At 41.6% G+C, this 27,499-nt stretch overlaps 3 protein-coding genes across 13 annotated transcripts in view; 1 reads left to right on the top strand and 2 right to left on the bottom strand.

The window, feature by feature from the left end:
- The window catches only part of IQCK (IQ motif containing K), a 105,451-nt gene extending 105,261 nt beyond the window's left edge, over positions 1-190 (bottom strand). For 2 of the 7 annotated variants that reach the window (XM_008164616.4, XM_008164617.4), the window contains exon 1: positions 29-187. In XM_008164616.4, the coding sequence (XP_008162838.1) occupies positions 29-77 (49 nt within the window). In that variant the 5' untranslated portion in view covers positions 78-187. Of the gene's footprint in view, positions 1-28 lie in introns of all 7 variants that reach the window. The other 5 variants (XM_008164613.4, XM_005304756.5, XM_065558946.1 and 2 more) reach the window with 4 other exon arrangements.
- Positions 103-17,514, top strand: KNOP1 (lysine rich nucleolar protein 1). The gene is made up of 5 exons (XM_005304760.4): positions 103-233; positions 2,482-3,856; positions 8,602-8,670; positions 10,435-10,512; positions 14,472-17,514. Exons 2-5 carry the CDS (start codon positions 2,483-2,485, stop codon positions 14,781-14,783), a joined length of 1,833 nt encoding a protein of 610 aa, XP_005304817.2. The 5' UTR covers positions 103-233; position 2,482; the 3' UTR covers positions 14,784-17,514.
- Positions 17,515-19,774: 2,260 nt separating this feature from the next.
- Positions 19,775-27,499, bottom strand: part of VPS35L (VPS35 endosomal protein sorting factor like) — a 124,278-nt gene continuing 116,553 nt past the window's right edge. For all 5 annotated transcript variants that reach the window (XR_010590859.1, XR_010590858.1, XM_042853225.2 and 2 more), the window contains 2 exons: positions 24,862-25,008; positions 19,775-20,629 (listed from right to left, as the gene is read on the bottom strand). Coding sequence is in view for 3 of the 5 variants with exons in the window: in XM_042853225.2 (XP_042709159.2) it covers positions 20,531-20,629; positions 24,862-25,008 (246 nt within the window). In the remaining 2 variants the exon portion in view is untranslated. The remainder of the gene's footprint in view (positions 20,630-24,861; positions 25,009-27,499) is intronic.

Raw genomic sequence — 27,499 nt, 5'->3', positions numbered from 1 at the left:
GACAGGGGGCAGAGGGGTTCTCTCTCACCAGCACAGATTTGCTCCCAGAGCGTCTTTGGTCCCTGAGCTACAGCCATGGAGGAGCACAGTTACCAAGCAACCCCCAAGCCGCAGGCGGAGATTACCCAGAGGAGCCCGCGCCAGGCGCCGCTTTCCGCTTCCGGGTCAGAGCCACCCGGGCTCGGCGAACACGCGGAGGGGGGGAGGGGAGGCGTTGCACGTGGGGTCAGCAGGTAAGAGGCCTCCCGGTGCTGGCGGCCGAACGAGAGCGGGGCCGGAAGCTGGCGCTGACTCGGGGGGGTGGAAGCGCGAGCACTCCGGGGTGGGGGGGCACGAGGCGGTTAGGGACAGAGGAGGCGGTTGGCTGGTCGGGGGGCGCAGGAGGCGGTTGGCTAGTGGGGGCAGGGGACTGAACTGCAGCTAATGCCAATAAATGAATAGTTCCCATCATCTTAGAACCATGGAGATCTATCAAACATGTCAGTAAACCAGGAACTTATCAGATGGAGCATGAAAGCCAAAATCTGGTCTGTTTCACGTAACAAAACCACCCCACAGCCTCCCAAGAACGGATCCTCACTGAAGCCGTGTCAGCCCTGGGATGAACTGGAGCCCACAACTGCTGACCAGTGCAGCTCCACCAGTTGTAGTGCTGACAGAGGCTGTAGCATGGATGGGTTCAAGGTGTTGTAGCCACTGTGTTGTCTAACCCTTTGCTACAGCCTCCTTTGGTGGAGCTGCATTAGTTGGGGATTATAGTTCCTGTTTTTTCTAGTATAGGTGCATCCTTGGAGCTGTTTAGTACTGTAGGTTTGTACAAGCAGTGAGTGCAGAGATCATTATTCCGAGCATGGAAGTGCAGGTCACATCTCCATGGCAGTGTTCCCTTCAGCTCAACTAGTTTACCCACTTTTCTGTCTCTGCTATGAAGCCCTCCTTGGGTGGGTCTCAGTTGCAGCAGCAGATGGGAGTTCTGGAGCTGTGCGGACAGGGAGAGCTGGTGGAAAACTGACAGGGCCTCTATGCAAATGGCTTCTGCATCTGGGATCTTGAGGGATTTTCTGGTTTGGGGGAGGCCAACATTCCTGCTGGCTTTGTTGAGGGTCCACATGAACCATACCCCCCCTGATGGAATAATGTGTAGGAAAACTAGCAAATGAGGGTTTCCTGTCTCCTGCTCATGAGGATATAGCTCAAAGTATTATTTTGTAAAGGACCCACTCTGATAAATGGAGAATCCTGACTGAGCTGCCAATTCTGCATTTCTGCCTACATTTAGAGGATGACCTATCACTACAGCTCAGAGCTGAGCTAACAAAGTTTTTAAAAAGTTGCTTTGGTTGCATAATTTGGGGCCTGTTCAGGCAGGATACCTGCCTGCCAGGAGAAAGGGGACAAAAACCTACTAGGAACTCATTTTATGCTGCAGTCTGTGGGAGGCATGTGGACATACTAAATTTCACCACCTCAGTTGCCTCCTTAATACTTTGACTGGTGGCAGAATTCAGATCCACAAACATCTGTGCCATGGAAGCTCACGTATAATATCTTTGAAAAAGGGACAGTTGGTGTGATAATAAGATTCAACCCTCTCACTTCATTCCTTTCTTAAATGTTATTGTTCAGAACTGAAGCTGAAACAGCGTAATCTTCCATGCCTTGTTCACACTGGGAACAGCAAGCACCACATTAACCACAGGGTGGGATAAATTAAATGTGATTGTAGTCAACCAGCTCTTTCCCTGACTAGTGTGGTTCTGTCAGAGTCCCATATGATAGACAAACAGTGGTGGGGAGGTAGCAAAGGAAGTGGTATTCCCACCCTGCTCCAATCAGGGTGTACAGATACTGTATGTAGTCCAAACTTACTGATAAAACTCATCTCAGGAAGTGGGCAACTCAAACATAAGCTTAATCTTTTCCTCCAAGCATGACTGTCATTCGTGCCTTCTGTCCCTTCTTATGTTGTGGTTGGAGAGAATTGAATCCATCTGTTAGTGACTGCCTGCACCTTCATGTTCGTTGTGAGCACCTGAATCTGAAGGTCCTTGTTTGCCTATGTAGGACACAGAGTCTGTCCACCTATTACAGAAAGTTGCCTGTCATGGTAGGGTTAGCATAGCTCAGAAAAGAATCTGTATTGACAATATTCAGGAAAATCATGCTACCCCAGCAGGCTTTCAGTGTGTTTGTAGCTAGCATGATCTGAGTGTGGACAGAGCCTTCATCTAGAGAAATAGCTGATGGATTTAAACTTGTAAGAAATATTTATAATCTGATCTTCAGAGCTGTTCCTTGGACTTTTAGATTAGGCTAAGGGAGCTGTGGGTTCTGAACATGTCAGAAATACAGACCAGTAGTTCCCCCCCCCCCTCCATAGTTCAAGTAGAAATAACACTTTATAAGAGTGTGAAGCACTAAGCAGAAAAGCTCTGCGTTGCAATACTAAAGCTGTGCACTAACCTGTAGTTTGTTTTTCAGAATGATAATAAATGAAGAGGGAGGGAGTGTTTATGAGGAAACAAGACAGAAAAAGAAAAAGAAAAAAGTGAAGAGCACTGGGAGCCAAACTGTCATCAAAATTGATGAAGACCTCCAATCTGACACAGAAGCAAAAACTAAGGTGAAGAAAAAGAAATTCTTAGCAGAAGAGGATTCAGATCAGTTAAATCTTAGTAAAAAGAAGAAAAAAGTTGGCTCCAAATTAAAAAAAAGAGCATATTCTGACAGTCCTGTGACAATAGAAAGCAATTCAGAGTCTGAGTCGGTAAAAGAAATAAAGGAGGAATCTAAAGTTTTCAAAAAGAAGTCAAAGAAAGGCCAAGGTCTTTCCTTGTTACCATTGGAGAATAATCAGGACAGTGATCAATACCTTCCAAAGAAATACACAGTTCGTTCTCAGGAAAATACTGTCATTGGTAAAAAACACAGAGAGAGTATCTCCCAGTACTTGGAGGGTGACAATGAAGTAACCAAGAAAAAGAAGAAAAAGAAAGAGAGAGACATTTCTTCCTTAACAGTGATAGAAATTCTAGACAGTGGCCATGAAATTTCTAATAAAAACCTTAAAAAAATAAATAAAACCACTTTACAGGAAAAAGCACTTGCTGGTAAAAAACACAGAAAGGATATTGTCCAGAACTCTGCAGAAGAGAGTGATACAATGAAGAAGAAGAAGAAAAAAAAGAAAGACAAACATGACTCCTTAACACTGGCAGGTAATCAGGACAACAATCACGGTGTTTCTGAGGAGAACCTTTCAACACGAGACTTCAGAAAAAATCAAGAAACCACTTCCCAGGAAAACACATTCATAAGAAAAAAACAAAAAGAGAACATTGTCCAGAACTCTGAAAGAGAAGTAACCAAGAGGAGGAAAAAAAGCAAAGATTTTTCTTCCTTAACATGTGAGGATAATCAGGACCAAAGTCATGAAGTTTCTAATAAACACCTTCCAAGAAAACAAAAAGCCAAGTCCCAGGAAAAAGCACTGGCTGGTAAAAAACACAGAGAGTATTCTGAAGATGACAGTGAAGTAACCAAGAAGAAAAAGAAAAAGATTCAGAAGGAAGAGGAGGAAGTAACTGAGCCTGTAAACCTTGTGGATGAAGATGGGGAAATATCTGAAAGTGAAAAGATGACACCAATTAAAGGCAATAGAAAGGACAAAAAAAAGAAATCCAAACCAACGGAAGACCTTGCAGTGGATAATATAGATGAGGGACTTTGTGAAAATAATAATGTGCACTGTGACAATAAGGGTAAGAAAAGAAATAAACAGGGATCGCAGAACTGTGCTGAAGAGCCAAGATTGAAAAAGAGAAAGATCACACTAAAAACAGAAAATGAGGAAATGGTAAGCTCTAAATATAATCATCTTTCCATCTTCTCACTGAGGCGCTCAAAGCTTTTTATGTACACGTGAAGAGTCCAATCTTGCAAGCTGTTCCGCATGGATGGACTGTGCAGGGCCACATTTATATCATTGGGGCTGCAGTCAGGTGCAGGGTTAAACTGAAGAACAGCCAGCAGGATCAGAGTTGAATGATATAAGCCTGACACCAGTCCTGGGAGGCAGAGAAGTATTTTATTTTTTTAATGCCTGTTGCTATAATGCACATTACAAATTACAAAAATTGCAAAATGCACAAATTACTTATGTAACTACCTGGAGGAGTTGACACAGAACCAAAGGCTGTGTCTATGCTCTGAACTTAGACAGACCTATCCCAGTATTTTTATCACCATGCCATCTAGACCTGTGTCTCCGTGACATGATTGTAAAATGCTAGTATCCACCAGCACCTTGTCTGTGCTAGGCCTTTTCCCCCCTTAAGGTTATCCTATTGTTGACACTGCCGGAGGAGCTACCTATACTACTGGTAGCAACTGTGGGAGAAGTTTAAGGGGAAAAAATGCCTTATGTGGATAAGGCCTTTCAGAAAATCCCAAATGTGTGCAAGGCCTCAAATATTGATCTGCAAACCCTGGTAGACCAGGATGTTTGGATGAAACCTAAACCAAAACCAAACCTCACTTGTTAATTAAACACATTAAACCCTAAATCAAAACAATCCACCAAAGATTAAACAAAACAAATGGGCATTTAAGAGATGGGTAATCTAAAGCTCTAGAAGTCTGTGACTCAAGTTAGTTGGAGCAGAACTCCAGCTGATTGACTATTTCTTACGGAAATCCTATTAGGAATTCTTAAATTGTGGTGCCAAATGAACTTGCTGTGGGGTGGAACGTACATGGAGTAATGGTCTTGTTCATAAGATAACGAGGGCTAGGATGAATAGAAATACTGATGTACTTCTAGGCTACGTCCTCACTACGGGGGTGGGAGGGGGTAGCTGAATTCGACGTATCGGAGCCGACTTACCCCGCTGTGAGGACGGTGGCAAATCGACCTCCGTGGCTCCCCCGTCGACGGCGCTTACTCCTACCTCCGCTGGTGGAGTACAAGTATCGATTTGGGGATCGATTGTCGCGTCTCAATGAGACGCGATAATTCGATCCCCGAGAGATCGATTTCTACCCACCGATTCAGGCGGGTAGTGTAGACCTGCCCCTACAAACAATCCTCAAATTGAACATTTTCAATTGAATGTTTTTTTCTCTGAAGGTTTTCAAAATGTTCAACTCTGTTTAACAGTAGTGATAGCGAGTTACTATTTATATGATCTTTTTATCACTTTCTCTCCTTACCCCATTTAAGCAAAGGGGCTGAGAACCCATAAGTCCCGTTGAAGTCCATGGGAGCTGCATGTTTTCAGCACATTTAAAACTGAGACCCTAGATGATGTTATTACTGTATGATACTCTGCACTTCCACAGAGCCTCTTATCTAAGGCTCTACAAGAGCTTTACATACATTATGTCTCAACGACCCTTAGAAGTAATTACTACTCCAACTGCTTTACAGCAGGGAAAACTTAGGCACAGATAAGATAGAACATACCCAAAGCCACACTGTGAGTCAGCAGAGCAGGGAATATAACTCACTGCCTCCTTAGTTTGTGCTCTAACCACTAATTCTCATTCCACTACTTAAATCTGTAAAATTAGCATCCTTCCTGGCTCAGGCTTCGCTCTGCCGCTGTGGTAGTTAGCACTCAGCGTGCTCCGGCAATTGTTTGGAGAGTATTAGAGAGTTACTACCTCGTATTTTTTTAAACACTGTCCGTATGTTAGATTCATGATGGTCTTTGGGGTTGCTTTGGGTCTCCATTTAACGCACTTCTGAGACAAAGCACTCAGTAAATCTGGTGTGCTCTGCTTTGGTGTATCGCCATATACGTTTATTTGTGTTCTGTGGAATCCTGCAGAGCCTTCCAACGACCAACACTTTCAATTATCTGTAGATTGCACTGTACAAATGGAGTCTTCAGCTGACACAGCAGCATGGAAATGGGCTTTTTTTTTGGTCACAAGGGTACATGTGTGTGAGTGCATGAACATTTATCATTGTGAGTAGGACAGTTGGAGCTGTAGCCTTCTTTATTAGGTTTTTCCTTTTGACCTTTAGAAGGACAAGATGGTTTTATTGCTGTGATAAATTTTCTAATTAAATTGGCATTGTCCTGATGAGACGATTAGACATTATTTGGATTTATGCAGCTGCTCACACGTGTGCACGGGCAAGATAAGCTTTACAGTGACAAATGCAGTAGCATGATGGTACTGGGCAAGGAAGATGGAAAGCACAGCGAAGTCCCTTCCAAGCAACTGATTACTATTCTTACTATTCATGTTCAGTTCTCTGTAAATTAATAAAGAAATTCCTCCGAAAGTTTTGATGGCAGGGTAGTTCTGGTCTGAAGAAATTTAGTTATTGTTACACTGCTGTAATAGATGATGGTGGTGCTGGTCCCTGGTTTAACTGCATTACAGTTCTGGACCAGTTTCTAATCTCTAATGCATGTCACACACCACTGCATCGCTCAGAAAATCCACTGCTTTGCTTGTGCATGCAAGCCCCATAGCAAGTTTTTTGAAGACTATACACAGCAGTATCCAAGTTGTAGCTGAGATTCACATTTGTCTCCCTGAATGTAGTTACTTATAACAAATTTGGCTTGGTTGGCAACAAGTCTTTACTAATGTTAGATCTTATACATCATGTCTGTGAGCAATATGAACCACCACTTTGGATATGTAGAGGACATTCCAGCTCCTTCATTGTGGTCCAGAAATAGAAGCTGAAACTCAGAGCCTCTAAAATCTATATTTCTTGCAGGGAGTTGAGCCATTCCTAGTACTCCCTCCTTTTGAGGGTCTGACTGCACTGACCTTTAAAACACTGGTATATTCCATGCTGCCTGCCAAATGAATGCCTAAAAGGGCAGGTGTGTAAGAGAGCACATGCCAGTGGTTACCAGGAAGCTCCAATTCTGTTCTGCTTCAATGAGTTCTGCTCTTGGTGTCAGTGAGAGTAGAATAGGGCTCTGAGGTACCCACGGTTTTTCTGTACACTTTCAGCTGGAAATAACTATGGTAACAATAGTTACCACAAATGCCAAAATGCATGCAGTGTGGTTGTAGCCTCGTTGGTCCCAAGATAAGCTTGTCTCTCTCACCAACAGAAGAAGTTGGTCTAGTAAAAGATATTCTCTCACTCACCTGGCCTTTTTAACGGCAGGCAGTGTGTGTTATACATGCATAAACCTCACATATGCACATTCTCACTCAATCTCACAAAACCAGTCCGCTTTTCATTTTGCAGCAAAGATACCACAGCAGAGTCTGCAGTGCCTTATGTGACTGAGACTTCATTACACTGACGGAGTCCAGTCACAATTAATAGCCCTGAGCAAAATAAACCAAGACTATCCTGTATTGAAGAAATATGTTTGATTCTTTTATATGATGTTTACTTGTGACCTAATTTTATGAAGTGCTAACCACTCTCAGCTTCCATCACATCCAGGAGAACTTCAGATTGGGACACCCTAAATAAAGGCCTGATCCTGCTAATTCTCAATGGTCAGTAACCCACATGGGGTCAACCAGTCATTGGGAATTAGTAAGGGTAGGTGCACACAGTTCTCCCTTTCTTGCCTGCCACCTACCCTTCAGACTAAAATCACTGCAACTCTGTTTGCTGAACTTGGTTTGTTGCTGTCAGCACTGTTTTCCCTTTTGTTTTAAAGAAATCTGAAGAGACAGTACTAGGCCACGTAGAAGTAAACTGGATACTTCATTTTTGTTCAGAGAATGAGCTCTCCTTATTGTGGAAAGCATTTCTTTCTCCTGTTAGGGTTAGACGGATTTGTGTGTATTTGAATTCAGTGTATAAAAAGGTAGATATGGAAAATGAGTTAAATTATCCATGGGTTGGTTGGGAAAAAACCCTCAACAGAAATAGCAATCTCTGTGAGCATAAGTCTCTTACAAATCTTCTCCTTGTCCTAGCATTCCTTCATTATTTCATGCTTGAATTATCTAATTTTCTCAATGAATCTTTCCTCTGGGCACCTTCTCTCAGCTAGTCAAACCCTTGTGGCCCAGTTAATTTTCCTATCCTAGCCTCTCCATTACTTACCCAACACATTGGCTGCCCAGTAATCTCATTTTTGGAACTGATTTTTCAAAGTTGTCCTTACAGTGGGGCCTGCTTACCTTAGGGAGCGAGTTTCTGTGTGTTCTCAATGTTGGTTATGTTTGTGTCACAGATTTGATGCTGGTAACCCATCCCTTTTATTTGCAGATTCAAAATACGGTAACTCTGATTTTTTACCAAACTGTTGAATCTGAAATGCCTCTGTCTACATCTTCTGTGCAACAGATATTTGTATGTTCCCCATCTCTTTTACAAAGGTCTCGGGTGTCCCTGATAACTCCACTTTTTCAGATAGTCCGTTGTGCAAAGCTTTGGCAGCTGTATCTCACCGTTGATGGAAATCTCTCCACAAGGACATGCACAGGCCCAATTGTCACTTTCAGTTTAGAATTTGACTGTTTCCATTTACCTGATTTTGCAACAGTGCTCTGTGTCTATTAGGCAATGTTCTGAAATTTGTCACTGCCACTACGTAAATTGCAGTTAAACTACTAGATATTCATACTTCTATTCAGGTTTATATCTTTGTTTTGCAGGAATGTAAGGATGATGTAACAGTGGTAGAGGAAAGGAAAGGCAACTGCGATGAAATAAATATAGACAAGGTATAGACTCATTTCTATATCCTGTGTAGCTTTGTGTAAAGTCAAACCCTAGTAGTAGGTGTGTCTGGATCTAGCAATGATTGGTATTGTGCGCACACATGCGAGAAATTTTACTACTTACCAGATGGAATATGCTGCATCTTCCATGAGCCAAGCACTAAAGCAGGGTAAAATCTGGGGCATGGTGCTGCAGTGGATGCCAAAGGGTTTGAAGTAGATGATCAGATTTAATGCTCACTTGTCAATGTCTCATCCATGCTGGCAATTTGTGTATTTGTTACCTGCCTGTGGACTTTGTGCCAAAAAAATTCAGTCCCAGTTGGAAGGATTAATATAGGGCTGTCAAATGATTAAAAGTGCTGTTAAACAATAATAGAATCCCATTTATTTAAATAGTTTTGGATGTTTTCTACATTTTCAAATATATTGATTTCAATTACAACACAGAATACAAAGTGTACAGGGCTCACTTTATATTTATTACAAATATTTGCACTGTAAAAACAAAAGATAATTTTTCAATTCACCTAATACAATTACTGTAGTGCAATCTCTTTATCGTGAAAGTTGAACTTAAAAATGTAGAATTATGTTAAAAAACCTGCATTCTCTCTCTCTCTCTCACACACACAGACACACACACACAAAAGTAAAACTTTAGAGCCTACAAATCCACTCAATCCTACTTCAGCCAATTGCTCAGACAAGATTGGATACAGTTTGCAGGAGATAATGCTGCCCGCTTCTTGTTTACAATGTCACCTTAAAGCAAGAACAGATGTTCGCATGGCACTGTTGTAGCCGGCGTCACAAGGTGTATTTACATGCCAAATGCACTAAAGATTCATATGTCCCTTCATGCTCCAGTCATCATTCCAGAGGACATGAGTCCATGCTGATGACGGGTTCTGCTCGATAACAATCCAAAGCAGAGCAAACATACTCATTTTCATCATCTGAGTCAGATGCCACCAGCAGAAGGTTGATTTTCTTTTTTGGTGGTTCGGGTTCTGTAGTTTCTGTATCGGAGTGTTGCTCTTTTAAAACTTTTGAAAGCACTCTCCACACCTCTTCCCTCTCAGATTTTGGACGGCACTTCAGATTCTTAAACCTTGGGTCGAGTGCTGTAGCTATTGATTTAGAAATCTCACATTGGTACCTTCTTTGCATTTTGTCAAATCTGTTGTGAAAGTGTTCTTAAAATGAACGTGGGCTGGGTCATCATCTAAGATTGCTATAACATGAAATATATGGCAGAATGCGGGTAAAACAGAACAGGAGACACAGTTCTCCCCCAATGAGTTCAGTCACAAATTTAAAGTAAAATGAAAGTAAACTTTGTATTCTGCGTTGTAATAGAAATCTATATATTTGAAAATGTAGAAAAACATCCTAAATATTTAATAAATGTCAATTGGTATTCTATTGTTTAACAGTGTGATTAATCATGATTAATTTTTTTAGTTAATCGTGTGAGTTAACTGCGATTAATCAACAGCTCTAATTAATACATTTGATAAGTACCAGAGTTAATATTTTGCAGTTATGTATTTGTAAGAAATGCTAATGTTGGAAATTAATAATGGCTTTATTTTCTGAAATCGAGTGTGCAAAAGGCTAGAATGCTAACTTTTAGTTAAGTTACAAGGCAGGTTTTCAACCAGTCACTTTTTCTTGTCATCTCATTCTTATGTCATGAATTCAGTTACCCAAAATTTCACCCACAAACCAGTATCTTGTGCGTTTTATTTTTCTTCCTTTTAGGTTAGACGGCAAGCTCTGCAAGAAGAGATTGATAGAGAATCTGGCAAAACGAAGGTTTTCAGAAACAAAGTGGAATCTGTACGTATGAACCTAGAGCTTGATCTGATGGGATAATGTGTCCACAGCACTGCTTGTGAACATGCACCACAGCCTTCTCTGTATGCTAGTCATGTATGCCACTTGGCACACAACCCTCTCTTCTGATTGCAAATTTGAGGTCATACTACAGAACAAATTAGTCCAATCCCAAGAGGCACTGGGAGCAGACTAGCCAACTCCAATAGCAGTGGGATTGTACAGAGCTCTAATTCCCATCACTAGTCCTGAAAAGTAGCATTTTCCCTGCTCCCGCTGGAAAATTAGCCAAGATGAATTTGCTGCAAAATCATTTCTATTTATTGTGGAATATAAATAACACTAACCCCTGCATATAGTTGTCACTGGGACTAGAGTCAGCACATAGTTTGCTGGGAGAAATGGAGAGCAGGGAGCTAGTCCCAAATTACTGAGCAGCATCAAACCCAGCCAGCTTGTTTTATAGTCTCCATGATGACTTGGTAGACACTTTGGTCATTCACAAGTAGGTAGCTTGCTGTGCATGTCAAGGGGCAGAAGCACTTCTTCTGGGAAGGAAGTTCACTTGGGGCGAGGGAATGGAGAAACTGACATCCATTTGAAAAGCTTGCTGTCTCCAATAAACAAATAATGTAACCTGGTACTTCAGCTCAAGTATGGGAGTGGGAGTGGGAAGGCCAAAAGGGGACTAAGAAAATATAGTGCAGATGCCCCCTTCCCCTGTCAGTCACGTTTTCACCTTCTGCAGCTCACACCTATGTCTCTGTAGAGCTTGTCTTGGTTCTTTGTCTTTGCCACTTCTGCTCCCTGGCAGATTTAGAGTGGAACGTCTGTCAGCTGCTGTAATTGCTGGCCTTTAGTCGGGGTGGTGGGATTCAGAAAGGGGAGGGGGCCTTATTAGTATCCCAAATTATCTCCGCTGTCTGTGAACTGCACGAGAAGACTGCCACAATTCTAGTGAAGTATGAACGAACATGAATCAAATGGCCAAAATCTATAAAACGTGTAACTTTTTGCATAGGGGAGGGGATTGGGAAGAGAACTCTGCTTTTATTTCAAGGTATGCCTTGAAACTATCTAAATGGCTCTGAAGTCATTCAGAAAATGACATGTTGGCAGGGAATCCCAGTCCTTTGATGCTGAACTATCAGTGGTTATTAGCACATGACAGAATAGGAGCTATAAAGACTAATTAGTGAGCTTCACAAAGAGCAAGCTGGAAATGCTGCAGTAAAAGCAATGTGTAGTAATTGCCAGCAGTTAACTTAAAAAATTATAGGGTTTGAAAAGGTGTAATTATTTCTGCATCTGTGCTGATATGTATCCTCCACCTCCCAGAAAGAATGTTTGTGTCACAGACACTGACTTACAGCAGCTGTATGACAAAATTACGAAAATTCTACAAAAGCTGAAATATCAATGAGGTGGTTTGTATCCTGTTCAAAGTGAAACTCCTCAGTAAGGTGGAAAGTCTGCTTTTAAAAGCAGACAGCCTAGTTTATGTTGAATTAAAAGACTCTACGCCCACTGGCTATGTATCATGTACAAAACCCTTCCCAGATTGCTGCCACTATTGCAATTGTTGCAGTGTGTATGGTGCGCTGTCTATCATCTTGGCTGTGTGGTGAAGATGGTGGTTTCAGAAGAGTGGGCTACATACAACTTAACTATATATAAAGGAGGTGACTCTGGCTGATGTGGAGCTCCATTGTTTGACACCCATGAATGCTCCTACTACTGGAGCAGAACTCCTTCCCTCCTGCTTTTGTTAGCAGCTGAAGCATGGAAGGCTAGAGATAAGAATGACAAACTACAGCAGTTGCCAGTGGTCCTATGGGTTGAGTGTGTGTTTTTAATGTTGTGCCTGTAGAGGATAGTTAACTAGTGGGGAGATAAATTAGTGCTTAGAACCTTTGGGCCAGATTTGGTTGTGTCTTCATAGTTAACTTTTTATTAGAAACAGTTGCTGAGGTTGTTAATACCTAACTCTGCATAAGGAAAATGAAAATAGAGGACAGGTCTGAAACCTTTTCTAGAAAAGCCAAGCAGCCAACTCATTAGAATAACTAAAGTGTGGCTAGAGAAGGTTTTTTATGTCTTTGGGAACTTATCAGAGAAGAGTCCAGATGGCAGAGAAGTTGGATGCCTAAAGATAAAGGGGAAAGAGATACTGGAGACAAAACAGGAATGAACATGGTGCCGTGACTGCATATTCAGCTATATGGATGTCCTGCTGGATGCAGTCTATTGTCACTGTGATCTTAAAATGGATCATGATGCACCTTTTCTTCCATTTGCAACCCATCTGACACAGCAACCCTCTCTTTATTGGTTACCACGGCTTTGAAAACAGTCAGTGAACATTCTTTGACTTATCTCTGAAGGTTTGCTGGAGCATCAGTCCATAATCTGACAGACTACACACTGTTCCATTACATAATTGGGAAGTAAATGCTGTAATTATACATACATGGCTTATCCTCTGGCCTGGTCTACACTGGGGGGGTTAGGGGGGAATCGATCTAATTTATGCAACTTCAGCTACGTGAATAACGTAGCCGAAGTCGACATACTTAGATCGACTTACCGTGGTGTCTTCACTGCAGTGAGTCGACTGCTGCTGCTCCCCCGTCGACTCCGCCTGTGCCTCTCGCGGTGGAGGAGTACTGGAGTCAACAGAAGAGCGCTCGGGGATCGATTTATCACGTCTAGACGCGATAAAATCGACCCCTGCTGGATCGATCGCTGCCCGCCGATCCAGCAGGTAGTATAGACATACCCTTAGTTTATATTTACTGCATTGAGGCAAAGTAAGGGTGCAATATTTTGAAATGAGTATGTGGTAAACTGTGCTGTATTAGTTCTAGACAGGAGTTGAAGCACTTATTTTAATACTAGACAAAGCCTAAGTAATTTAGGCTGTAACTTTTATTCCACCCTTCAGAAGTTCTGAAAATAGAGGGCAGTGATTGTAATTGTGCAAAATACAGTTGTGATCATTTTAGTAATCTGAGACAAACAGTAGGAAGTACTCGGGAGTCAGTCCTGGGCACCTATTAATGCCTAGCTGTTCTAATATGTAGTTGCACCTTCTGTTTCCTTCTCCTTTAGCTCATCATGGGACAGATCGTGTACAGTGCTGTGTGGGGTTGAGGCTGTTCAGCACCTTACAGATTGGGGGGCCTGCATTTGTACTCAGCATTGCTGAATGCTAGCGCAGCAGCAAAGCCCCTCCGTACTACTTCATTAACAGAAGCAGTTATGATTGGCTATGCCAGCACGATGAAACCACTCAAGCCTGCCTCTAGGTTAGATAGAGAAGGGTTCAAAACTCCCTGTTGCAAATACTGAACAATTTTTGAAAGAAATATAGTAGGTGGATCTGTTCACGGGTGTCTTTCCAAGCAATTCCTATCTCTTTAGGCAGTGTACATGCCTTGTTCAAAGATGCTTAAAATGTCTCCCCTTTGGTTGCTTCAAGACTTGTAGATCTTAGTGGCTGCAAATGCCAGTGGGATTGGGTTCATGGTGTTGTTTCTGATGGTGGGTAGTGAACATGGCTTGGTGCGCTTGGATCCTGAGGGTTACCCCATTCAAACCTCCACCTCACTCTGCTCCAGAGTTCCCCTGTCAGGGGGCAAGGAGACTTCTGAGCATCAGATGATTTCACAATTAATGCAGCCAGTTCCTTACCCTGTGCTTCCCTGAAGTAGAGCATGGAGCAGGCAGAGAGATGGGATGCAGAAGTAGGAAGAGAACAATTTCTCCTTCCCTTGCCTTAGCTCACTCCCAAAGTGTGGTAGGACCCCACTACAGTTTTTGTGTCTTTGTCACAAGCTTTACGGCCTACTGGTGGTTGCAACCCTTAAAGCTGGTGTCATTTAATGTTGTGATTCTATGAGTTTATGGATAATAGATATAGTTCAGGTAAAACTTCCTAATCATCTTGTTTTATTCAGCAGGATATAAAGTTTGGCCAGTGGAGCACAGCTACTTTTGAAAGTTCAGACCAAAAAACAAAATTCCTTAAACTGATGGGCGGTTTTAAAAAGGGTTCTGCCTCAAGCCAGGATCCACCAGGAACCACAGAAAAACCAAACATGGCTCTGAACAGGAAAGGTGAGGAAACCTTAAAGCACACCCTGCAAATGGAGTTTGAGAAAGCAGTAAACTTGAAGCAACATAGAGGAATTGGCCTTGGATTCCAGCCTATTGCCAACAAAAAAGTTTACATCGATAAATATGTTTCTAAATCTATTAAATTTGAGGACTAAATTTTGTTGCAGCAACGTGAGGGGGATGAAAAACCATTCAGACTTGCTTTCCGCATTTTTTTCTTGGGATGAAACCAAGTTCAACACCCAGTTTGCCACTTAAGAACACCAAGTGATGATGTGACTAGAAATCTCAGTGCACATGGAACTCAGTTCTAACCACAGCTGAATGACAAATCCCAATGTATCTTGAAGGTCTGCCAGTATGTTCTTTAGCAATGGGGAGAAAATCTCCTTCAGCAAAGGTTTGAGACCTGCACCTGTAGCCGTTTAAATCTTGTAAATATTTATTTAGACTCTTAGAATGCAGAATGTATAAACCCTTTTTAATACATTTTAGTGACTCAAGGGAACATAATGATTCCTTTGCGGTTTTACGGTCCATCATGTAAAATCCTCACATTTTTCTGCTAGTGTGGTGCCAAATTATGGCCTTTTGCACTGAAAGAAACACTATAGGTAAGTCTAGAATTTGATCACCAGGCTACTTTTTGTTTGCAAATCTCATGGTTTTTTTAATGGTCTCAATAGCTTTTTCCTTTTAAAAAATGCCACAAGCCAAATCATTTTTACTTCCCAAGCTCTCACGAGCAACATTTTATTTCAACATCAAAAATCCAGTTAGTGACTCTATCTATAAGGTAGCTGTGCCGATGAATCTTGGTTATAATTTCTATGCACCAGTTAAGAATGGCAAGACATGGATAGTAACTTCCAATGAGTCACTGCGCCACGCTTAATTTCTACTTCTTCCTTGCTAACTAACATTGTTCACTATTTGGGTTAATCTGTTTTGGTAGCTTTGCTTTAAGGGCCAAATCCCGGTCCTAGTAAACTGGCAGAATTCCCAGTGGCTAGTGTGGCCAAGACTATTTCTCAGAACTGCACAATCCGCATGAAGGTCAATCATAGACCTGCATGAATGAAATTCCTGTTTCTTAACCTTTGGATTAACTCCTACATGTAATGTTGCAGTGTCACATTTTCACTGGCTGTGTACAAGAGATAATGAACTGTATAAATGCAATTGTATATTTACTCAATCTATGCATATTTGGAACTCCAGAGAGCCTGACTCAGTAAGGGTGGCGTTGTCTCCTTGAAACTCTGAAAAGCTGTGTGTATTAACTGGTTTAATACTTTCACTTAGTGTCCTGCCACTGGTTACTGGGATATGGGGGTGGGGAGGAGATGGTCTTCACAAGTGTTAGCATAACTGTAAAGTAACTCTAAAAATGGCAGTTTTACCACTTCCTGGGTCCAGCATTTCCACAGCAATATGGCTCAGTTTACAAGGTAAAGGGCAAATTATTTTCCCCACTTACTTACTGTTTTGCAGATGCTCAGTTGTTTCTCATCGCTCTCCGACAGGCAGGATGACATCCACCCAGGTTTTCCCATTTGCTAGGCCTCCCTCCTCTGCTTCTCCAGCTATTGCTCTGAAACAAGTGTTAGCCTGCTCTTCTGTAGCCCCTTGAGAGGGCAAGTCTCTTGGCAAAGTCTGGTCTGTGTACACAAACATGGCTATTTAGGTAACTCCTATAAAGGGAGATTAAAGCCACCTGATGAGTAGGAAGCCCCCACTAATCCACTCCAGTACCTCAGACAAGGAAAAGGGGGCGTGGTGATCTCCCTTCCCTCATTGAAATGTTGAATCCTTTCTTCTGCAGGGTCTGAGGCTGCCTCAGGTCAAACTCCTCCCCTTGCTGCGTGAGTTACAGCCCTGGACTATCGCAGGCAGAGTCTCTACCCTCACATTGGAATTCTCCCCCCTCTAGTCAAGTGGCTGACTTGCCTGTCACAGCCCTGCAATTGGCTTTAGCTCCTGCCTCGCTCTTCTCAGGCAGCAGAGGTTTCTCACTAAACAGAAACATCAAGGTCTGTAGAATGCTACCGCTAGACCCACATTCTAACTTCAACCTTCTCTTGCCAAGACATGAAGAGTGCCAGCTGTGCTGCTGGAGACACCTTCCTTTGTTTTGCTCTGAGCAAGGCAAGAGTCAAATTGGAGAAGCAGAGGAAGGAGTGGGAAAAATCTTGGCTGGTGATTTGGTCAGCGTAGGAGCGGAGGAGGGAAACCAACATCTGCACCGTGAGCCACAGCAAGGTTAGCCTGGGATCTGAAAGTCAAGCTGGTTTGATGCAGGTAGCACATCTCTACAACAAAGATGCTGCAGGCTCTATTACTCTTAAACCTGTGTCATCAACTGAGGCCTTACTCTCAGGCGTGTAACCAAGAGTATCAACTGAGGAGTTTCACAAGTTGCTTTGCCATTGGAACATAATGCTGCGATGTGAGTCAGAATGATGAGTCCAGTTCACTCTCCCCTACTTGGGCTGGTTCTGCAGAACAGCAGGAGGAGCACTGCTGAGCATGGAGACCATCTTTAGTCACTTTCAATATAGAGTCACACTATGCACCTTCCTTTCTCATTTACTGAGGCTTGTTTCAGCAAGTGGGGTGTGTAGAATTACTCCCCTCAGTGCTTTTCAGATTTGTATATTAAAAAAGGGCAGGATCTGAACATTGATAGCCTTGTTCTGTGAGGAGCCCTACTTTAGCCCCTGCGCTAGCTATATGTAACTTGCACATTCCTCAATCTTTCCTTTGCATTTAGCAGCTGTAATGTTTTAAGAGATTTGTATGTATTTATAATGAAAACATTTTATTCTTTGTACCTAAACTTCATTTTACTGTAGCTTTGAAATTAAGCAATGGTTTTTAATGAGACTGGGTGTGTTCATTTATTTCCCAGTTAGATCTTTGTACTTAGCAAAGGTGCCTTGTCTGTCACTGTACAGCTACGTGGGTGTGGAAGAACACACAAGTAAAAAAATGGAACAATATGGTGAAAATCTTAAATGGCCAATGAGGAAACATATGGGTCCATATAGTTCAGTGTACAAATGGATGTACTAATGCCATTATTTTACCATGCTTGGGTATTTGACATAATTCCTTACAGGCAAATTATAACCCGGCAACAGGGTTAGGATAACTGTATGACAAGCTGAGACACCATCCTCACTTCATAAATGTTACGTAGTGTTCCTACAACTTTTTCTTTCCCCCTATATATAGCCTTCACAGGGTCCTACTTCAATTCACTTAGTTACAACCTGATCACTAGTTATATTTCTTGGGTTTTCGCTCATTAACATTTAAGAGAAAATCAGGGCAAGAAGCAAGGGAAGAATAATAATTTTTGGTGCATTGCATCAGGGTATATAATGGCAGGGTTTGTGGACCTGGCTTAAATCAACTGCCAAACTAAGTAACCTTGAAAATGTGTAAAATGCTATGGACAATTTAAAAGCTATTGGTTAAGAAAAATTGAGGCTCAGAGGCCTCAGACTTTTGTTTGATCATAAAATAGGTTGCAGGTTAAAAACTGTTCAGTATCTCTATCTTCTGTGACATTTGTATATTACCTTCTGTGTAAGGATCCTGGTATTCTGCATGTCCATATATCACAGAAAGCCACAGTAGCTGTACAACTAGCAGGATTAGAGTCCTTGCATGCATTTTCTACACTGCAGATTTGTAGATCATCATTACCCCATACATGGGCACACCAAACCAGCCAACACTACCACTAAACAGGTAGAGCAGACATCTAGCTAGAGAACTCCCAGGCTTCCAAAGGAATTGAACCATGGGTGAAACACAGCAAGACAAAGTGGCTGTAACGTGAGTAAACACACTCGGGGTGTGTGTGTGTGTGTGTGTGTGTGTGTGTGTGTGTGTGTGAAGGAAGCTGAGAATGGTTTAGCCCTTGCACACCATCAGGTTAATTTTAAAAAACCTTTAATCGACTAAATTAGCACCACTCCCCTCTCACTGACCACCTGTAATTCTGGTTCTCCCCAGACTCTGCACTGACAATTAACAGGATATGAGCAAAGAATGGAAACAGTCAAATAGATGCCCCATTCCCTATTGCATAGCTATGATACACTTGTTCTTATGGTTATAGACCCTACACGATTACTTTTGAAAACCCTTATTTCCAATCTAAATTTTAAAAATAGTATTAACAAGCATCCAATATCATTCAACCCTCTGAATGAAAACATATTCCTAAGCCTCTACTGCAAGCTGCGCATACTCAAATAAATTACAAACAGCAAATGAGGTAGTGAGTGTCCATTGACAAGTGGACCCTTTGATATAATCACCATAGACTCAAAATATGTTGCAGAAAAATCAGTTGTTGCCCGGCAACCAGAGCAGTTATTCACCTCAACTGGCCTATCACTACAGTCAGCTTTTTTTTTTTTTTTTTTAAAGAGCAGTTAAGCTGCATCCACTTTAAACCCCAGCATGTGTGACGATGCACAAGTAATGGACACCTGCATTTCTTAACACACCACCTGCAAAAACAATAAAAAGCTGCAATCATTGACTGATTAACACTTCTGCTCTCCAGCTAAACTAGTTTTTGGGGACATTACTCCTTGTTTTAATTAATGAGGCAGTCATCAGTCTCAGCATGATGGAGAATGTTTTGACACCACCATTCCACACGCATTAAGGGGTACACCTTCTACAACAGAGCACAGATATTTTATTACAGGTTTCAGAGTAGCAGCCGTGTTAGTCTGTATCCACAAAAAGAACAGGAGTACTTGTGGCACCTTAATAAATTTGTTAGTCTCTAAGGTGCCACAAGTACTCCTATTTTATTACAGAATTTCATTCACACAATGGAATTTTCACCCTCAACAAAAAGACAACTTTTTGCTCAAAATTTGGCTAGAGTATTTTAGTCATCCATGGTTATTGTAGAGATTAACTCACTAAATTGCCTAAACTCAATCAAAACTAGGGCTCCTTTGGCAGTAGCAGCAACCTCACATCCTGGCTCCTTGCCACTGGCTAGAAGTGGCAGAGTGGAATTTGTTAAGCAGTATAATAACTAATAATCACAGGATGTTCAGTCAGGTGATGACTGTGGAGACGTAATAAGGAATAAACAGATGAACTAAACTGCACATTAACAGTTTTTATTTGATGATACTGTGCATTTGGACTGAAAACCCAGAGAACTCAAAATACATTTGCATTTTCCTCTGAAGACTTTGACTGATTGCCAGATTAAATGTAGAGGTTCCTTCCATCTTACAAAACATTTTTAGACTAAAATGAAAAGCATAAACATGTTGGTGAAAGTGTATTACAAAAATGATTTTTCAAATCCAGAAAACAGTAACATCTCAGCCATATTCCTGTTATATTGGAACTGGCCACATGAATATTGGAAACAACCCTGTCTACAAAGAAGTCAGGCACAATTCTCATCTAGAACTACTGCTGATCATGAAGTAGGATGGTACATCAACATATTGCTTGCACACAGGAGAAAATAATATGTCCTAAATGGAATGAAGATGGGGGAAGGGGGAACTCCTGAATATGCTTATGTGGATAATTTTCTTCTTATGTTGTTTAAGTCATGTCAAATTCAGGTCTGGAATATTATTTGCCATCAGAAATTTTAAGATACACTTTACTGAACCTAAACATTTCAATCAGATTCTGTTTAATGACACCATTGGAACCAAACTTAGTTCAAATTATTGCACTTTGTTAGAACAGCTTTACCTTGTCCAAATCAATCGGTCATACTCTTAAGTGAAACTTAAAAATGAAAATACATTGAACTCTAATAAAAGCTCAGGATAAAACTTCTATTTTATGGACTTGGCAACTTCGTTGCAGATGACTCTGGAAAGGGTAATATTCATCAGGTCCTGGACTGCAGAGGGAGTCTTAGTGCCAGCTCTGTAAAATGACTCATTTCAGGTTGTTTGCTTTGCCTCTTGATGTATTCCAATGTTTTCACCTACAGAGGAAGGAGATATACAAATCTTTGTACTTTTTCTTGAATCAGATTTCTTGACAGCCATATGAAAGTTTTAGTAAAGAACTTCTCTGATTTTCACTTGGTTTCAATCCTGCAGTCCAGTCCAATCCAGGCATAAACACCACACACACCTGACCCCAGAGCTGGCAGCCACAGGTGTTGCTCAACAAGTGTTATTTTTCAGGTCTGGACCATGCTGCTTCTCCACTAACCAGAAAGGCAGTTTCATTTGGAGTACAATTGGTCCTAGCACCAGCATTTTCAGTGCTCTTCAATACAGCAAATGCATGACACACACATAAAAAATGCTGAGAAAGTTGCCAAGGCAGCCTAAGTATAAAAGGCCGGTTAGTCAGCATCCTGTGAGCCGATGCTGCCTACTGTTCCTCGCTGGGTGCTAGTTTTGTAAAGTGGACCACTGGTCATAGCAAAAGAGACTAAAATCACACTCCATTTTACTTATAACCCGTCAGCCATGGGCCCAGGACACAAGTGAAAGGCTACCTCTGATTTCTGTTTTGAGCAGACGTTGATTCAAAGTTGGCATTTATGTTATGGACTCTCATATAAAATTGACAGTAAGTTGTTAGGATTCCGATACACAGAACATGTTATTTTTTCAATTCAAAACAATTTTAAAAGATTTAAATGAACATGTTTTTGTTGTAAGAAAATAAATCTAATAAACTGACTGATGCGTGGCTAGAAAGGGTTAAACATCCTGCAAAATAAATAACTCACAGAAGACATGTGGGGAGATAATATTTGTGTTTTTGTGTATTTACATATGTATGAGTAGGGTCAACAAGGTAATCAACAGTCCCAGTCTATGTTGTATTCCGATATCATTTAAATGAATTGTAAACACGGGATATCTCAGTATTCATCTCTCTTTGAAATGTACTGTGAATGGTGGAGGAAAAGGCAAATGGCCTTATGTTAATTCGTATAACTAAGTACCGGTGATGGACCTACTTCAAAGTCATCCTAATTACCTTTTGTTCCCCAAGGAACTCCCAACTTGTCAAAGAGGACATGAAATTGTATAAAAGATCCTTGGGTCCTGATTCTGTCATCTCAGATCTGCTCAAGTTTCGTCGGGGGAAGTCTGAGTCGCAAGATTGAGGTCCCAGTTAGGCTGGTACGCCCTGAATGTGATATTTGGACATTGGACTATGACCTCTGAACTGAATTCTAAAGAAACTCTTTGCAATCACAAAGCTCACCATCTCTGCCATGAATCTACACCTAAATGAATTGAACTCATGTCTGTATGTATATTGATCTTTTTAAATAAATTTTAGTTTAGTTAATAAGGACTGGCTGTAGCATGTATTTGGGTAAGATCTGATACATTCATTAACCTTGGAGGTAATGTGTCTGATCCTTTGGGATTGGTAGAACCTTTTCTTTTATATGATGAAATGAATTTCTGTAAATCTTATCATATTTGACGTGGGTACCTGAATGGAGGCCTGAGGCTTTAAGGGAACTGTGTTGTTTGGACTTCTGAGTAACCAGTAAGGTAATAAAGAAACTGTTTTATGCTGGCTCGGTGAATCTAAGTATTGGAATATCCACCAGCTTTTTGGTGTTTGGCTGCCCCATTCTTTGCAGTTCACCCTAACTGAGTGACCATAGCTGGCACCCCGCTAGGACCCTGGTCACAGTGGCATAGTCGTGCTTGGATACACATTACCACAGGTTAATTAGGTTTTTGGATCAGAACCACATGCTTGTCAAAATTTAATTTTGATATTGGAGAGCTTAAGGGTTAAAAATCAGTTATAGTGAGTGACCCATGATCAAGATCCTGACAGAAAAGTCTGGAAGAATTGTGCTTACAGAGAGGTTTGTATTTTAAGCAAAAGGCCCCAGAGCAGGAACTGAAAAATCTGTTAATTGCCAGTTGTAAGGAAGCAGACCCAGCGAAAATGCTTGCAGTGAGAAATCAGCAGCTACAAATTGAACAAAAGCAAAAAATAGCTGATATGGAAGGAGAAGCCGCTGAAAGAGAACGCCTGTGTTTTGAACATGAACAAAAAATGGCATAGCTTCTAGTTCCTGTAATTGAATATAAGGCAAAAGTGGACAGACTTAAGCTCCAAAGTGGACAGACTTAAGCTCCAACTCAAGAGAATAAAGGAACAACAAACTATATCATACTGAAAAACCAGTTCCTCTCAACAACAAAGATGGGGATAGAATGTATTGAGTTTGTAACAATGTTGCTATGTTGTTTCACTCTAAGCAGTTGTCTGCGTGTAACCAAATTTACCCCAACACTGTCACCTTTTATGTAAATGCTTTAACTGTGAGCTCAAGTGAAGGTAACCCCATAACTTGTGCAGAGAATGTAAAAGTCAATGGTAAAAGCTGTTTAGGGCAAATTACAGCTTCTAACATCCCTCTTGTTAAAACAGATCTTGTCAAAGAGGAAGATTTATTTACCAGATCAGTGTGTGAATATTGTAATCCTCTGAGTTTACTGTAAGTGTGCCTTTAATCAGAATCCATCTTGAATGGAATGGTGTTAAACATGAAGTTATAGCTGGTGTAAGGAAGTTATTGCCTATGGATCTTTTGATTGGGGATGATATTAAAACTTAGTTCAGTCAAGCTGATGGTATAAACCAGTCACAGGAAAGAAATCCCGAACCTGTCTACTAGGGGCAAGGATTTGCCTATGGAGGGTTTTCCAAATGTTTGTAGGAGGAAGATAGTGGTTCATCTGTGCAAAGAAGCAGTGCATATGTGGAAAACATTCCTAATTGTCTGCATTGGATAAGGCTCAGGAAGATGTTTCTCTAGAGCAAATTAAAGTTGGTGATCAGGTTAAAGCCCTAATTGAGGAAGAAAAGGGTACATTTTTTATGGGTGATGGAATGTTGGTTAGTAAAGCTTGGGAAAGTAAGCCTGACCCAGGTAAAAGTGATGTGCTTAAAGAAGCTTGGTGTGAGCTGAGGGGTGAAAACATTAGACACTATTTATGGAAAACAGCAGTTTATCTGTTAAGGGAGGAAAAGGCAAAGAAAGTTTAAATGGCATAGGCAGCCTTCTGAGCGGATAGCTTTGTCTAATTAACAGTTTGGGAAGGCAAGATTAGTGGAACATGAGTATCCCTATACCTTACCTGGTACCAGTGTGGAGAACTGTGACAGTGAAGGAAATATTCCTGTGTCCGTTAGGGGTAATGACTTGCCTATGAAGGGAGCTACCCCAATCTCCAAGCAATTGTCCATGAACAGCCATATGTGCTGGGACAAAGGAAAGGATATCCCAAGCTGTCTGTCTGTTAAAGGGGAATGTTTCTCCAGCTTTTTTCTGTCAGTAAAGCAGACAGAAGAAGCCTGTCAGCCTATGATGGTTGAAAATGTATAAGTTGACCCAGAGCTGATTCTGGATACAACTAAAGCCCAGGGAGGAAGTGGTCCTGAATTTATGTCTGCTAGGGATGATGACATTGTAACTAGGTTGCATCCAGTTAATGTCATAAATAGCTCCTAGAGACCAAGCGATTCTGGTGCTTCTATTTTGCCTTGTGGCACCTTAGAGACTAACAAATTTATTTGGGCATAAGTTTTCATGGGCTAAAACCCACTTCATCAGATGCATGGAGTGGAACATACCACCTACTAAATTCTAAAGGAACTCTTTGCAACCACAAAGCTCACCATCTGTCTGTATGTATACTGTATATATCTTTTAACCATACTCTCTCTCTTTTGTTTTTTTTAATAAAATTTTAGTTTAGTTAATAAGAATTGGCTGTAGAATGTTTCAGACTTACCCAAATACCCTGAACCTGGGAGGTAATGTGTCTGATCCTTTGGGATTGGTAGAACCTTTTCTTTTATATGATGAAATAAGATTTACAGACATTTTCATCATATTTGACGTGGGTACCTGGATGGAGGCCTGAGGCTGGATCACTTTAAGGGAACTGTGTTGTTTGGACTTCTGAGTAACCAGTAAGGTAATAAAGAAGCTGTTTTATGCTGGCTTGGTGAATCTAAGTATTGGAATATCCACCAGTTTTGTGGGGTTTGGCTACCCCATTCTTTGCAGTTAACCCTAATTGAGTGACCACAGCTGGCTCCCCACTAGGACCCCAGTCACATTGACCCTTTCCACAAGTAGGAGTAAAAGGAAGGGCACTTAGAACTAATGCCAAAGATAGCACACTCCATTTCAGTCCATGTTATTCTTACCATGGTCTTGGTGTCAGCAAAGCCATGCTTCTGTGCCAGGTTCCAGAGATTGACTGAAAGCTGGTTTAGTTTGTTGTTCCGTAGATCTCCATGAGCTAAAATACTATTAAAGAAGTAGAGCGCCAGCTGGCTTTGGCGCTTCAGAGTCTACCGTTAAAAAACAAAACAAACAACAATTATTCTACAGCCATCCTGAAGTTCTGATATATCAGCAAAATATAGATATCCTGTAAATTATACACACAGTCTAGAGAATTTTACCAACAGCTAGATATATGCTCTGTAACAAACAGGCCTAGCATTATCAATATCAGCAAGGACTTTGGGGCTAGTCTTCCATGCATTTGTCCTCAAAATAGGACAAATAACCCCCCCCCCCACCTGTCTACTCATTCCAAAGCAGTGTGAGTTACAGAAGCTCCTACATCAGGTGTCAGTTTAGCTCAATGACTTGGTACATTTTTGTAATAGTGTGTGCTCTGGATACCTGAACGGTTGTAGCTGTAAACACCACCACTACTGCATACTCGCAGTACTGAACTTGGGCACCTCTTCTGCCACCTCACTGGCAGGGTTGTTTGAAAGGTTCTACTAGAACCCTGAACTTACCTGAGATCAGGGTGCCTTTAAGATAATATTAGGATTGTGAATATTTATAACAGTCCAGCAGACTTGGGGTGATATTGATATAGGCTGACCTTCCTTTTAGCCCCTCACACCTAATGGCAGCTTCCACAGGGATCTCAGCACCATCCTCTCAGAGGTCCTCCCCACAGTTGCTTGCTGTCTCTTGAGGCCAGGAGGTTTCCCCCACTTTTTATAGTCAGGGAAATCCTACAAAGGATCTTTGGAACATAGGCAACCATGCACTAGACCTTATGGAGTGCTACTGGCCATGCTGCTTAGCTTACTAGTGGTTGCAATAGCATTCAAATTGTGTTTTAGGGAATAAAAGGCAGAGGCAAGTAAGATATGTTACAGAACTGTGGCCCAACTGCCTCTGACCCTCTCCTCCCAAAAGCTTTCAAAGTGGGACTCTGTATCAGTATGCAGAAGCCCAAGATCACGGAGACAGGAGAGAATGCTGTCAACACGGGCAGAGGGTGAGATTGGTGGAGCAGAGTACAAGAGTTGGCGACTTTGTCTATCTTGGAAGTACAATATAAGCTAGTGGCCAGCTCACTAAGAAAGCAAGAATGGTAAAGGCAGTAGATCATTTTCCTGTCTGTCAAACATTTGGAGGAGTGAGAAGATGAGACTGTACAATGCTATTGTCCTCCCAACATTATTGTTAGTCCTGGAAACATGACAGCTTACTCCTCGGATCAGGTGAGGAGGCATGGGATATGGGGGGTGGGTAAAAAAAGACAGCTGGAGTGAGGGAGTTATTGCGGGGGGGGGGGGGTGTCACATAGTTCAGAAGGGCTAGTGGGGGGGACAAACTGGAGCAGGGGCTGAATGGAAGTGGGGGTGCAGGGACACAGGGACAGGAGAGAGGGGTGGCTGAGTGAGGGTGCAGGGACACATGGGGATAGGGCCTGATGTGCCTGACGGATTGGGAGAGGCTAGGGGTCAGCCAGGGTCTGCATGGGGGAGGCTCCCCAACTCCCTAACAATCCCTCCACCCCCATAAAAACCTGTTCCATACTTCTCCCACCCACACCCAACAATCCACCTGGTTCACTCCCAGGCTCCTTCCGAGCAATTACTTCCCTCTCCCTCAGCTTCTCCATTACCCCTGACTCTCCAAACCTTTGCACTGCTTCTGAGGCATGCGGGAAATACGTTTCTGTATTGTAGTTTAAATACTCAAAGTTCTGTAGTAATCTGCCTAGTAAGGAATCTATTTGTCAAAAAAACATTTCCTGAATCTTTCTTGTTGTCTGTATTGTTACAGACATACTTACTGACAGGTATTTTTAAATAAGTTACCAAAATAATTGAAACTGGCATGATTATATTGTCTTATTTTGACAAATAAAATATGCAGAATTTTAAAATATTGTGCGCAGAATTTTTAGCTTTTTGGTGCAGCATTCCACCAGGAGTAGCAGATAGTGGAAATACATGACAGGAAGCTGTATACATTTCACCACCATTGTTTAAGAAGAATCTTGAAAATTCATTGGAGAAATTGTGTAACCAATGAGAAAGTGTTGTGCTGCACAGGTTCCCAGACTGTGGACTCAATAATTAGATAGAGACTGCTTTGTCATCAGCCTACCCATAGCAGAAGCTCAAAGTATTTCAGACTGGATTCCACCCAGAGAAAAAAGAAGTCATGGAAGACAAAGAATGACCTATCACAGGATGATTGAAAAGGATATTACCATCATGGAGACAACTTATGATGGAGTCACATCTTGGTCTGGATAGACAGCAATGGAAAGAATGGGTTGTGCAGGAAATTCTAAGTCTAAGTCTCTTCCCAAGAGATACAGAAAAAGGGGAGAGGGCTTCCTTGCTCCAGAAGGCAGCGGGGAAGAACCCCTTGCCAAGTTTTTTAAAAAATTAATTGCAAAAACTTATCAGGTCTCTTATAGAACAACTTTACTCAGCTATACTACTGACCTCTTAGCATCACCACCAGCAGGGGGCATGCATAATGGAAATGCTGACACCACTTGCACTGTTATTT

This window comes from Chrysemys picta, chromosome 10 (genome assembly GCF_011386835.1).
Source record: "Chrysemys picta bellii isolate R12L10 chromosome 10, ASM1138683v2, whole genome shotgun sequence".
Lineage (NCBI taxonomy): Eukaryota > Metazoa > Chordata > Testudines > Emydidae > Chrysemys > Chrysemys picta.
Note: the sequence above shows the minus strand (reverse complement) of the source record. Positions and strands in the feature narration are given on the sequence as shown.

Bases quoted from the DNA above. Each gene is read 5' to 3' on its own strand.
- KNOP1 (XM_005304760.4), top strand. From the start codon at position 2,483: ATGATAATAAATGAAGAGGGAGGGAGTGTTTATGAGGAAACAAGACAG. The intron at 3,857-8,601 runs GTAAGCTCTAAA...TTTGTTTTGCAG, and splicing joins AAACAGAAAATGAGGAAATG to GAATGTAAGGATGATGTAAC. The intron at 10,513-14,471 runs GTACGTATGAAC...TTTATTCAGCAG, and splicing joins TCAGAAACAAAGTGGAATCT to GATATAAAGTTTGGCCAGTG.